This window comes from Mustela lutreola, chromosome 3 (genome assembly GCF_030435805.1).
Source record: "Mustela lutreola isolate mMusLut2 chromosome 3, mMusLut2.pri, whole genome shotgun sequence".
NCBI lineage: Eukaryota > Metazoa > Chordata > Mammalia > Carnivora > Mustelidae > Mustela > Mustela lutreola.
Genome location: NC_081292.1, coordinates 19,358,420 through 19,372,176, shown reverse-complemented (window position 1 = coordinate 19,372,176; position 13,757 = coordinate 19,358,420). Strand labels below are relative to the sequence as shown.

The 13,757-nt window shown below is 42.9% G+C and overlaps 1 protein-coding gene across 2 annotated transcripts in view; it reads left to right on the top strand.

The window, feature by feature from the left end:
* The window catches only part of COL14A1 (collagen type XIV alpha 1 chain), a 219,022-nt gene that overhangs the window by 189,048 nt on the left and 16,217 nt on the right, over positions 1-13,757 (top strand). For both annotated transcript variants that reach the window (XM_059165716.1, XM_059165717.1), the window contains exons 43-45: positions 1,306-1,341; positions 2,347-2,413; positions 5,642-5,830. In XM_059165716.1, coding sequence (XP_059021699.1) covers positions 1,306-1,341; positions 2,347-2,413; positions 5,642-5,830 — 292 coding nt within the window. The remainder of the gene's footprint in view (positions 1-1,305; positions 1,342-2,346; positions 2,414-5,641; positions 5,831-13,757) is intronic.

Sequence of the window (13,757 nt, the reverse complement as noted above, 5' to 3'; positions counted from 1 at the left end):
TCTGTAGTCACTGCGCTTTCTAGGTTGAGTGCTGGTGGTCTCTGAGGAAGGACTCGTGGTTATGTGGGGAATCGGGTCATGGAACAGAAGGAATGGCTATGAGAGATTGCAATCCAAGAGTGTGTGTGTGTGTGTGTGTGTGTGTGTGTGTGTGGAATAGACACACACAATGCAAGGAAGAGGAAAGACAGAACCAGTGGTGGGCTCAAGCTGCTTGCACCTGCTTCTCTTCCTTCCTCAACTCTGTCTTCACTGACAGCACATGGGTAGCTTGAAATCAACCACGGAAGATAGATTTACACCTCCAATAGCAGCAAACTCTGCAAGTCAGGGCATCTTATTTTTCCAGAAAGCAAATTTACCTGCACGCCAATGGTGTGAAACCAGAATTTTGAATTTGGGTGACTGTTAATTGAGTAGAGATTCTGGAGAAGATAGTTGGTTGGGAGCTGTTGAGTTTATTGTAACAACGGGGAACCGTCTGACAATGTGGGTAGATTCCATCTGTAAAGGCTATTTGCTACCCTTTTAGTAGAGGCTCTAAAAATGTTATTCAGGGGAATCTGTTATGTTGCTTCAGAGTTGAAACAAAAAGATGAAATTCTCTGAAGACACATGTTTTGCTTATTAGTGTAATTTCATTACAGAAACACTTGAAATCTCCATTATTTCTTCAGTAAAAAATTTTACGGTAATAATATGTTTTTTTACGGGTCAAAGAGTAGCTAAGCCACAAAACAAAATAATAATTCAGCTGAGAGTTTGCATTAATACAAGTTCCCGTTATCAGGGAGAATCAGGGAGAAGAACCGTGTCCTGTGACATGGACAGAAAGCGGAAGTATAGGATTCCACAAATCTCATCTCTTATCTGAACCCTTAGGATGGAAGATCATTTACTTTCTTCAAAAAATAATCTTTTAAAAATGGAAACAATGTAGCTATTCAAAAGAGGCTTGTAAAATAAATCATGAAGCATCAGTAGAGTACAATTTATGGAGTGGTGCTTAGGGCGGAAAGGTGTGAGTGACCTGTTCGGTGAAATGGCGTCACAAAGCAGTATTGCTGCCTGATCTCAGTTTTGCATGAAAAATTCCTGTGTCTACGTATTCAAAGGCTGGGGGAGTAAAAAGTTTAAAAGAGCTCCTTCTGTTTGCTGTTTGCTTATTTCTGTTGTGTATCGATTTTTGCTGCAGAACCGTGAGAGCCAGGAAAAACATCTTAATAAAATAAGAAAAGATCCACTCTCATTACGGCCAGCTGAAGGCAGTGTTACAAGTAACTTGACAATTTTAATTTTTTATAGGGTATCCCTGGAGCCAAGGGAGAGCGAGGAGAAAGAGTGAGTATCCTCTGGCTCTGTTTACCAGGCACCACCAGCTGCACACCTTTCGTTACATAAGCCTGTGACAGGATGGCTCTTTACTATCATGACTTACCATCTTTACTGTTCATCGCTCTGATTCCGTTTCCTCTCTCCCCTCTCCCCTCAACCCACTGGACTGCAGGCACACTGTCAGGTGGAAAGACACCCCATGGGCTAGAAGTCAGGAGAGCTGGTTTCTAGTTGCCTCTCTGCTACCATTCAGCTAGATGACCTCGGGCCCTTTCTTTAAGGTTAAAATGGAGAGAATCGAACTCCAGTAGCTCCGAAGTGGATTTGATGACAAAATTATATCATGGATGTAAAAAGGCTTGAGAACATGAAAAACTCTCTACAGATGCCAAGTAGTAGAATGGGGCTTGTGTTCTCCCTGAGGGGCCGACATTGGCAGCCGATGGCGGATGCAGAGTGAAGGCAACCGGTTGGAGAACTTAAATCAGTTTATTTTCGGGAGCTTCTCTCTCTTTTGAGAAATTGTGCAGCGGTTCATAGAATTGTGCTGTCGCCTGTGGTAGAAGCAACCGTGACTTTGGGCTCATCCAGTCACCTCTGTGAACCCTTGGGCAACATGTTTAACTGTTCATCTATAAGATGGGTTTAACGTCTTTCCTTGGAGTTGTTGCTAATATGAACTAAGCCACTGCCTGAGAAAGTATTAGATTTTATAAGCTCTGAAGAGCTATTAGTGGGGTATTGAACATATATGGATTTGTGTCAAAACTATGAAATTTTTTTAGAATCTAGGACCAGAAAGACTTGATTTGTCATTTAATGCAGGTTCCCAGGAGCCTTGCACCATGAGTGTCAAATCGCTTCCTCCTCGCCTGCACCATGGGGGCCAGTCCTTTTCTGGGGGAACCAATGTGTGGGGAACAGGGGGTCGAGTCAGAGCGGCATGCCAGAAGTATGGCTATGGCGCTGGGCTTGCGGCCAGTTCTCAGAGGATGCTTTCTTCTCACGCAGGGGGACCTGCAGTCTCAAGCTATGGTACGAGCGGTGGCGCGTCAGGTGTGCGAACAGCTCATCCAGAGTAAGTACATCACGGTGTCCAATGTCATTCTCTCTCCCTTGTCCAAACCGGGATCTGCCTTGCCCAGAAGGTAGTGACTCTGGAAAACACCGCAAACACTCGGTCTCAGTGCAGATAGGTAAGCTTTACACGTGGTTGTAACTAACCCAGGTAAGAGGTCAGCACAGATCACCCTGGAGTCCTGCATCCTTGTCACAGACACCCACATCCTCTGCGGCACCTGTCCAAGAGCTTTCCTTTGGCCCATGTAGTTTTAACTTAGCAGCCCAGATTAGATTTCTTATTTTTCCTTGTCTTGAAGTGGATAGTGTTTTTTTTTCCTCAAGTACTCAGCGCATGAAAGTTATCAGACTGAGGAATGAGAAGCTGCTTTCAAAAAGATGATTCATGGTGTTTTCTGTCAACTCACTAGATTTCAATCAATACCTGCTTTTTTTTTTTAAAGATTTTATTTATTTATTTGACAGAGAGAGAGATCACAAGCAGGCAGAGAGGCAGGCAGAGAGAGAGGAGGAAGCAGGCTCCCTGCTGAGCAGAGAGCCTGATGTGGGGCTCGATCCCAGGACCCTGAGATCATGACCTGAGCCGAAGGCAGCGGCTTAACCCACTGAGCCACCCAGGCGCCCCCAATACCTGCTTTTTAAAATCCTTTTCTTTTGGTTAGCCCAAGATCCTTTGCTTCATTCTTTTTTTTTTAATTTATTTAAATTCAGTTAGCAATACATAGTGCATCATTTGTCTCAGATGTAGTACCCCATATCTTCGCTTTCAACTTGAACTTGCCAGCAGCACAGTATTTCAAGTACTGGTTTGTGTTCATTCACTTGCATACCCACCCCTTTTGGGTTTCCCCCAGGCCCACGGACATTTTGTCTCAGGAATCTAACCAGAGGGTTACTAGTGTGGGCCTTTGCCAATAATTTGTTCAATTCCAAAAAGATCTAAGCCCAGGTAGAGATGAAATAGTCAAACCCTGCCATCTAGCTCCGGGTTGAGCCTTAGACTCTGGAAGCATGCCACTCCACCTTCATTACCCGAGTGACTGTCTTAGCTTTGGACGGTTACGTTTTTTTAACCCAGGAATGTCTGGGAGTCCCGTAAGAGTCAAAGAAGCCATAATGGCTGGTTCCTAAACCCCATGCATAGTAGATAAACCCTGATCTCATCTCTGGGAAGACACTGAGTGAAGGTGCATGTCGGCTTGGGAGAGCTCTCATCAAGACTAAGCTGTGCAAACCATGTAAAAAGCTGTCATCTTCTGACATAACAGTAATGCTCCCTGTGTTTCAACTTTATTTCATTTATATTACATTGCCCAAATTAAATGTGTGTATCTCAGGGAATTTTAAGTAAAACTATTCGAGTTTCATGCCAAAACAAGATCTTTAAAAACACAATAAATTATAAAAGCTAACTTGAACATCATGAAAGCTAAATTGAACATTGAAAACATCCAAAGCTATCCTGTACCTTGGATTATTTTGTAGGTTTCTCATTTCAAGTATACAGTGTAAACGAGCAGGAAATCATTTTAAGGAAGCCTAGGGGTTAAATCCAGATGGGACTGATGGGCCACAGTATGTGGGAGATCTCACAATAGTTGCTATCATATTCCACTGTAGAATAAAAATCTTATATAAATATATGATCATTTAAGACATGCCCTAAAAACTGAGAGTTCAAAATTGCATTTCCCCCTGCTCGGGAGTTCTCGGATTCTTGTGAATGACTTCGAGGAAATGGAAGCCAGCAGGGAGTGATGCAAGGAAGCTGACAGGAGCCTGTAGAATAGGGAGGCCCTGTTTGTAGATGCAGCTGAGAGAGAAGAGATAGAAAAGTTTGCACACAACATAATGAGCAAGACCCAACCTTCCCGGGGACTATGCCTGGCACCTTAGCCCCCTTCCCATGTGCTGCTTCAGGTTCCTTTGGGTTCCTTATTCCATTGCTTAGGATTCTCTTCAGAACTTGATTCACTGTTTAGCATTTAATTCCTCAATGCTCCGTTAATCTTGTTTTTAGTCCAGAGCTGATCAGAAGAATTACCCTAGGAAAGGTGAAGTGGGAAGCTGTGTTAGACCATAGTGATGAGAGCTAGAAAGGTGATAAAGGGGGGCCTCTTGTCAGGGGAAGAACCTAGAAAAGCAGATATGGAAATGTCAACTGCACCCGGACAATAGTGGACATGCCTACAGATGCCCCCGAGTCAATCAGTTTCAGTGGTGGTCCTATGCTTAAGAAGGCATTGAATGGGGCGCCTGGGTGGCTCAGTGGGTTAAGCTTCTGCTTTCAACTCAGGTCATGATCTCAGGATCCTGGGATTGAGCCCTGCATCGGGCTCTCTGCTCAGCAGGGAGTCTGTTTCCCCCTCTCTCTCTGCCTGCCTCTCTGCCTATTTGTGATTTTTCTCTCTGTTAAATAAATAAAATAAAATCTTTTAAAAAAAAAAGAAGGCATTGAATATATTTTAGAAATAATCCTTCTAAAAATGGTTACTCTTCTTTATTTAGATTTGCAGGTTTGAAAAGGGATAGGTTATCATCTAGAAAACACACTCATGTGGGAAAATCTTAGCTCCTGATGTTGCCGGAAAACTGAGGCGTTATGGTATCAAGCACTTTACCAATGTGTACTTCTGTTTATTAAAATACGTTCATCCAGGCATAACTGAGTTAAGGGATTATAGGAGGGAGAGCCAGATTTTTTTAAAAAGTAAAGCTGGTGGGAGTATCTGCAGCTGGGACCCAAGGAAAGGTTCCTGCAAAAAGTCTTGGCAACGGAGAGTCAAATTGAAACAAAACACTTGTCTGGGGGTTTGTGAGCAAGAGGGTGTAGCAGGCTTTGTGGGTTGGAAAAAAGACAAATAAGTTGGGGGGGTGCTGTTGCTAGAGAAAAGGGGCAGCTGGGTGAGGGTTTAGGGGTCAGATAAATGTTGGGGGCGAAGATCAAATTTATGACTTCTGCCCATGCTGTTTACTGAGATGCTGATGTGAGCTGTGGCATTCCAGACGCTTGAGATGCGCCTTGAAAACAGTCCAGCTGTTCATATCATCCAAAGTAAAATGTCATCATTTTTAAGTTGGAAATCAACATATTTCAGAGGGGTGTGCTTTTCCTCTTGCGGTTGTCTAACAGAATGGTTCGGCGCCTTGACAGATAATACCGTCGGTTTTCCCTTCTGTGTGTGACACAGTTCACTGAAGGATGTCTCTGCCCTGTGTGTCTCAGGTCATATGGCCAGGTACACGGCCATCCTCAACCAGATTCCCAGCCAGTCCTCATCAGTCCGGACCATCCAAGGGCCCCCTGGAGAACCTGGTAGACCAGGGTCACCCGGAACCCCTGGTGAACAAGGACCCCCAGGGACGCCAGGCTTCCCTGGAAATGCAGGCGTGCCAGGGACCCCAGGAGAACGAGGTAAGCTGAGTCACCTCTCTCATTGGAACGCCACTGAGGTGTGTGCAGTGAAGCACGGTGTGAACAGTGGTGCTTATACAATGATGACGTCCAAAAGAATGAATGTTCATCAACTCCCCCATCCGTTCTCCAGCTTATTTATTTATCCTCAAGACTGAGTCAGTTGAGTAAATTACAAAGTATTTCATCAAGAGCCATATCTACTCCTATGAAAAAGGAGGATCAGGACCCCCAACTCACCTTTCAGAGACTTCTGAGCAAATGAAAGGTGTCCCCTCTAGATGGAGGAATTAAGAACAGGTGCCCCTTCCAGGTGGAAGAATTAGAAAAGGATGCCCTCCTCTGGACAGATATGGCATTGCGCATATGTCATGGTAAGCCAAGAGCTCGCTTCTGAGGTCTAATGCTTTTTTTAACGCAGTACCCATAGTGGGCAACAGTTGATGGCAGTCCTCAGGTGAGTCATAGGTCATATTAACATACGATTTACAGGGGAGCCTGGGTGGCTCAGTGGATTAAGCCACTGCCTTCGGCTCAGGTCATGATCTCAGGGTCCTGGGATCGAGTCCCGCATCGGGCTCTCTGCTCAGCCGGGAGCCTGCTTCCCTCTCTCTCTCTCTGCCTGCCTCTCTGTCTACTGTGATCTCTGTCAAATAAATAAATAAAATCTTTAAAAAAAAAAAAAAACATACGATTTACATATACCTAAGTAGACCATGCCAGCTATAAACTTCAAATGAAAATACTGTTCATGGTTCATCTTCCTATATTATATTTTGTATGTAATATGAAGCAAATATTTCATTTAATAGTCTTACAGGCCAATGTTTTGTCTTTCGTACCAAAGTTTCTTAAAAATAGAAATCCTACTTAGCCTTTTTTGTTTTCCCCTATAGGTCTTAGCAGTGTTGCATAGTATAATAATAAGACTTTGATTGAACTTCACCCAGTTCTATAATTGACTCCAGAAACTCCAGAAACAGATTAAAGAGATATGGGAAATTGGGATTATATATGAACCACAAAGAAAGTGATGGGCAGTAAGACAATGGACGACAAGTATTTTCTAAGACACCATTTTCTTTTTCTTTAAGATTTTTATTTATTTATTTGACAGAGAGATCACAAGTAGGCAGAGAGTCAGGCAGATTGAGAGAGAGAAAGAGAGAGAAGCAGGCTCCCGCTGAGCAAAGAGCCCGATGCGGGGCTCGATCCCAGGACACTGAGATCATGACCTGAGCGGAAGGCAGCGGCTTAATCCACTGAGCCACCCAGGCGACCCTAAGACACCATTTTCTAATGTGCAGATCTGGGGAAAAGCGAACTCTTACCTATTTGCCATATGAATCCTGTTACTTTTGAGACCTGGGTAGGAAATGTTTCTTTTGTCACACTTGGAGATGTGACATGCGGATTCCAAAGTTAGTATTTCACAGTTCGTTCCTGATCGGTGCTAACAGGCCGCACGCATTCCTGCCCCTGCGCTTTCATGGGCCTCCTTCCCCACTTTGGAAACGTCTTTTGCTTTCCCTGTCTCCGGGGTTCTTACTCTCCGTGCAAGGCTCAGCTGCACTTCTGTTTCAGGAGTGGCATTTTTGTTGATTGCCCCAGACCACACAGTAGCTCCACCCCCCAGGACCCCTGAGCACTGATTGTCTGTCCCACCTATTTGAGCACTCCTCTGGGACAGGTGAACAGCTCCATGGCCAAGTGCAGGGGCAGCTCTGAGCCACATTGCTCACAGTAGGTAGGTCCTCCCTCAGTACTTGCTACTCTCATGGCAGTCCAGTCCTGGTTTCCCTTTCTGAAGGTGCCTCCCGTGCCAGGACATGAAATCAGCAGATGTAGAGAAGGGCATGGTTCCCTCCCAGCGCACGGAAGACCTGGCCGCCCGCCGGGCATCCTTTGACGGTGTCGGTGATGGATCACCTGTGACACAGGGGGCACAGAGCCCGTGCCTGAGTCATTCTCGTGAGTCACAAGGTGTGTTTGTTCTTTTTGGAAGTCCTCTACTGGTTCTTGCCAGACTGAGTCTTTCCTGCTCTGCAAGAGGACTTGAAGGCTTAGGCCAGAGGAAACTTTTTCAGGAATTCTCAAACAGTGGCCCAGGCAGCCATTGAAATAGGAATTTCCATGATATAATTTTCTGATTACATATATCTATATATACATGTATTTGTAAAGAGTGCAGGAGACAAAGCAGAATCATGTCCTGCAAATTCGTGGAGGATGACAGTGAGACAGAAAGTGAGACAAGCCCTTTGGGCATGAGAGAAATTGATTTTTAGATGATCACCAATGGATGGTAATGGGTTTGTGTTTAAGGTCGGGGTTTCTAGGTCAAGGCCCAAGGGACTTGCCGCTCCTAGCAAAGAATTTCAATCCTGTTGCACTTGGGATTTTTGCTGCAAGGAAGACAATGGTTTGTTTGTTTGTTTGTTTGTCTGATCTCATGGTCCAAATACCCAGAAAGTATTGAGAGACAGAAATATCTACTGTTTCACCAAATCAAAACAATAGAATTTTAAAACTAAAGGCATTCAGACTTCTTCTTTTCTCCTAGCCCTCATTTTGTCATTTTGTGTAAAAGGGAGCATATGAAGACACCGAGGTCCAGGGAGTCTTGAAATCAGCCAACATCAGGACTAGAAATGAAAACCGGCGATTGTGGCGTTGTTGTTGTTGTTATATAAAATGGGATTATCACACTGCTCTATGTAATATGATTTTGAAAGGACACTATATTATATAAATATAAAATATATCTTATTTTATATTTAAAATAGAAAATAAATAAGCATTTATTTTACATTATTTATTTATTTATTTTATAAATATATAGAAAATAAATAAGTAAAAACAAGTATTATTGCTCAGCAGTGTATTTAGACAAATGCTAAACTACAAAAGCTAGGCAAAAAGAAATATAGTGTTGAGTACTCTGGCCCAGCGTGTAAGTGAACCTCACTTTCTTCTTCCTATGTGTCCCGCGTAAGTCTTCCTATAAGAAATGCACCACTCCATTGGCTTGCTAATTTTTCATTAGAAGGGCTCTATCTGATTTTCCTATTAGAATTTTTCAAAAATTTTTAAATAAGCTCTCTGCCCCCATGGGGCTTGAACTCACAGCCCTGAGATCAAGGGTTGCATGCTTCAGTGACTGAGCCAGCCAGACACCCCTAATTTTTCAGAAGTTTTTTGAAAAATACATATACAGGATGTACAGTAAGAAATATATTTTGCACCGTGATGCCGTCTTATGCATGCAAACTTGTCAAACTGAGGCAAAAAGCAATTCTACTCATCCTTACTAAGGTTTCCGGTTTGCCTCTGTTCAAAAGGCTGAGGGGCAACCTTTTATTTTATGACCTTGGTTCAAACACACTATTGATTAACTCAATCATTATCATTGAACTAGCCAAAGAATATGCATTTTGGGGGAACAGAAAAGGAATTCCAAATACTTCCCCCATCAGCAACGTGACATAAAGACTGTTCTCGACTTTCGTTCTCACCCAGCAGAAGACTGCATTCTGCCTACATCTGACTAGCTACCTCCTTCTCATTAACCTTTGTCTCCTTTAACTTAAAATTGTTTTTTTTTTTAGATTTTATTCATTTACTTGACAGACAGAGATCACAAGTAGGCAGAGAGGCAGGCAGAGAGAGAGGAGGAAGCAGGCTCCCCTTGGAGCAGAGAGCCCCAGGCAAGGCTCAATCCCAGGACCCTGGGATCATGACCTGAGCCGAAGGCAGAGGCTTAACCCACTGAGCCACCCAGGTGCCTCTTCAAGTATCTTTCATAAGTTTGTGGGGAATAGCTGTTTCGCCATGTTCTCACATAGATCGCAATATTACAGAATCCTTAGAATGTAAGGAACTGAAGGACTCCTGCGGTTCACGTTGTTCATCTAAGGCTTGAACTCCAACTTGGACTTGTCTGATTATTACCACCCAGAAGTAAAGAGGTTCCATCTGCACAAGTATAAGCAAGAGGTTATGCAGCCCAATTTCTCACCTGCTTTTTCTTGCCACTTATATATACCACGTGGCTCATGCACAGCAAAGACAAGCTCTTCTTCCATGGGCTACAGTTGTCTGTCCCCTCAAAATGCGGCATTGCCTTCAGGTAATGGCTCTATATCCTGGCTTCCAAAGTTCACAAAAGCTATAGCATTCCTCTTTGGTACCCTGACCTGACTGGAACAACTGAGTCCTGACGTTTCCGACCGGAACTCACTCTGCAATCACAGCCTTGTGTGATTCTAGCTAGACCCCAGAAGACAACTCTGTTTCTAATTCTGATCTTTGTATAATTATTCCTGGATGATGACTCTCCTATTTTCTTATTCCATTTATTGAAATGTTCATATTTCACATTGGTGTCTTGAACCATATATTATTAACCCAGTCAAAAATCAGTTGGTTGGGGTGCCTGGGTGACTCAGTGGGTTAAAGCCTCTGCCTTCGGCTCAAGTCATGATCCCAGGATCCTCGGATCAAGCCCTACATCAGGCTCTCTGTTCAGCAGGGAGTCTGCTTCCTCCTCTCTTTCTCTGCCTGCTTCTCTGCCTACTTGTGATCTCTCTCTCTGTCAAATAAATGAACAAAATCTTTAAAAAAAAAAAATCAGTTGGTTGGTCTATAGATGGCCAAACTGAATTTCTTTATTTACTTGAAAAGAACTGGGACAGTTTCCTGATTTCAGCGTTTCTGCAACTCCTTCAGTTTCCGTCATTCTCCAAAAAATATTGGATCACAGGAGCCATCCAACTGAAGATTTTCATGATCAGATTATACATCCATAATTTACTGGAATTTATATGTCATTTATTTTGTACAATAAATCAGTAAATATTTACTGAATGCAAGGTTCACGTAAGTCTCTTGGGTTGACAGGATGTGAGATAGTACTATTTATTTATGGCTTTCACTTATTAGGCACTAAATGTATCTGCCAATATTGTGTCCAGTCCTATATACACACTCTCTCCTTTGGATAAAATAGAAGACATGGTTTGGATAAGGAAGGAATGTGGAACATTACTAAATGTGCACATTGGGAGAGTGAACGCGAAGTGAGCTGTGTGGAAAGTAAATGCTGTCAGAGGTCAGTATTAGCTCCATTTTTTATTATTTTTTCTAATTTTTAAAAAGATTTTATTTATTTGTCAGAGAGAGAGAGACAGTACAAGTAGGGGAGTAGGGGAGGGAAAAGCAGGCCCCCCACTGAGCAGGGAGCCTGATACACAGGGTTCTATCCCAGGACCCTGGGATCATGATCTGAGCTGAAGGCAGATGCTTAACCCACTGAGCCACCCAGGAATCCCTAGCTTCATTTTGCTTTTTAAGTTTTTATTTATTTATTTATTTGAGAGAAAGAGAGAGAGCATGGGTGAGCATAGGAGGAGGGACAGAGGCAGAGGGAGAGAGAATCTCAAGCAGACTCCCCACTGAGAGCAGAGCCCTATGTGGGACTCGATCCCAGGACCGCAAGATCATGACCTGAGCAGAAACCAAGAGTCAGATGCTCAAATGACAGAGCCACCCAGGGGACTCTATCTCTGTTTTTAAGTGAGGAAACTGAGGCTCAGTTAGTTTTTCAGTTCACCCACTGGACCATAAGGGACCAAAATTCAAGTCCACATCTGCGTGATTCCAGAATAGCTGTGCTTGTCCCCTCTGTCTGTTGCCACCTTGGAATTCATAGTGTAGTGGGGAACTGCCATAGGAAAGGCCAGAACTGTGCAGGGTCTGGTGAACCCCATTTCCTTATGGCTCCTACTAACCACAATTCACGGCTCAGTTCATACAAACAAGTCAACTGCTGAACTGACCAGAATATCACAGTGGAATGTGGTTGTACTATTGGCAAGCTCCCTGCACGCTGTGTTCTGGTTTGGGAGAGGCTTGGGACATCCTTGACCTGGCCAATGACCAACTTTGAGGTGATTTGTTGGATAAATATGAAGGTGGTAAAAATATTTTCCATGATTATACATTTTGGCACTTGACGGTTTTTCTAGAATTTTAGCATGTGCCCAGGCTGTAGAAGAGTCCCAAGTAAGGGAACTACCTGGAGGGAAGCTGGCCATGGACCTAGCAGCTTGGGGTGCACCCACAGAATTCTACTTATATTATAACATCTAACAATAGGGGAAATAGAGGAGAAACATGGAATAAGGCAATTCAATCTTGTTTTCCTTGTGATATTTCAGAAGAGAAACTGATTTAACTTCACTGTTTGCAGTGCTGCTTACTTGAGAGGCAGGCTGGGATGTCATTTGGGGCATCAATCTTATAGAAGTCAGGATCTGAACTTGGCCACTTACTAGCTGTGTAATCTTGACTGCTTAATCGTAAAACTTAATCTTTCTGTATCTTCATTCATTCCCCTAACCAGCACTTACTGAGCATCTACTACACATCAGGCATCGTACTGGGTGTTAATGACATAGTGGTAAACAGGACATACATTTCCTATGTTTCCTGTACCTGGCATGGACCCAGATATTAAATGCACTAACAAAAACTAAATGAATCGTTTCCTTTAGTGTGACATTAGTTGTAAGTGCCATGAAAAAAAAAACCATGTTGCCATGCAAGTGTAGAAGAAGGGGTTCTGACTTACACTGGCAAGTCAGTGATATTTTAGCTGAGACCTGAAAGTTTAGGAGTTTGGCAGATCAATAAGAGAGTCAGAGGAGAACATTTCAGGCAGAGATAGCAATAACGTATGCAAAGGTCCTGAGGTGCGAGAGGGCTTGAAACTCTAAAGCCATGATTCTCAAAAGTAGTCAACATATTGTCTCCTTTCCCACAGATAAGTTACATCTCTTTTACTGTTCTGAAATGAAATTCACAGATAATACATATAACCTGCCTTCACACAAAATTTAAAAAAACAAACAAACAACTAGACTGCCATCTAGTGTAATGTAAAGAAGTAAAGCTAAAGTAATTTCTACCTCGACTGTTTATTCCAATATGCAAATTCTCAGCATGACTATACTAGAAACATAATGAAGAAGTCAAAATGTGTTTATATTAAATAATTACTGGGAGTGCAACCATTACAAGTTCAGGCTGATGTAGCTGAGCTTTATCAACAGTGGGTCTTTCTGCATTCGTGTCTGTTGTGTTCACAGTAAAAATCATAAGAGCAAATACATCACCAGCATTATGCAAATAACTACATTTATCTTCTACTTTTTCAGACATCTGCTCCTTGATTACCAGATTGCTTGGTTTTCCACTATATTTCTTTTCCCTACTGGGGCTCTCTCCAGAGAAGCCTTATACTACTGACTATCTCCCCCCAACCCACAGACAGTAGTAATGTCTTTATGCATGCTAGTGCCTAGAGAAAGTTGAGTGAAAACGACTGGGAGGTATAATTCCAAGGATTTTCCCAATGGAATGCATTGTTTGCTATACATTCATTAGCACTTTATACCTACTCTGTGGAATCAAATATTTGGGATGCAGTATAGCATTGAGGCTTAAAAAAAATAATAACAGCATTGGAATGTCATCTTTAATCACAAGAAGATTTCATGTTTTTGATTAAGAGCTTGATGCAAGGACAGCTGCCCCACTCTGTTTGTTGCCTGGATTAATTTTTTATTGTTCTCTGAGGATATAATCCTTGAATGACTTTATGAAGTTGGAAAATTATTCCCCTTGAGTTTCCCCTGACACAGAAGACCAAATTTCTAAGGAGTGAATGTAAAGAAAGACAAGATTTAAGGATCAATTCTTGCATCAGTCCTAAGTCCTGTGGTTAATTTGAAGAAGATGGACTTTGTTCCAGGAAATGAGAAAAGGGGGGTGTGAGAAGGAAGACGAGATGCAACACAACCAAGTCCCCCTTCCCACCCCACCAGAGCAAACACAGGTAGAAAAGGAATCAGCCACGCTCCGGCTG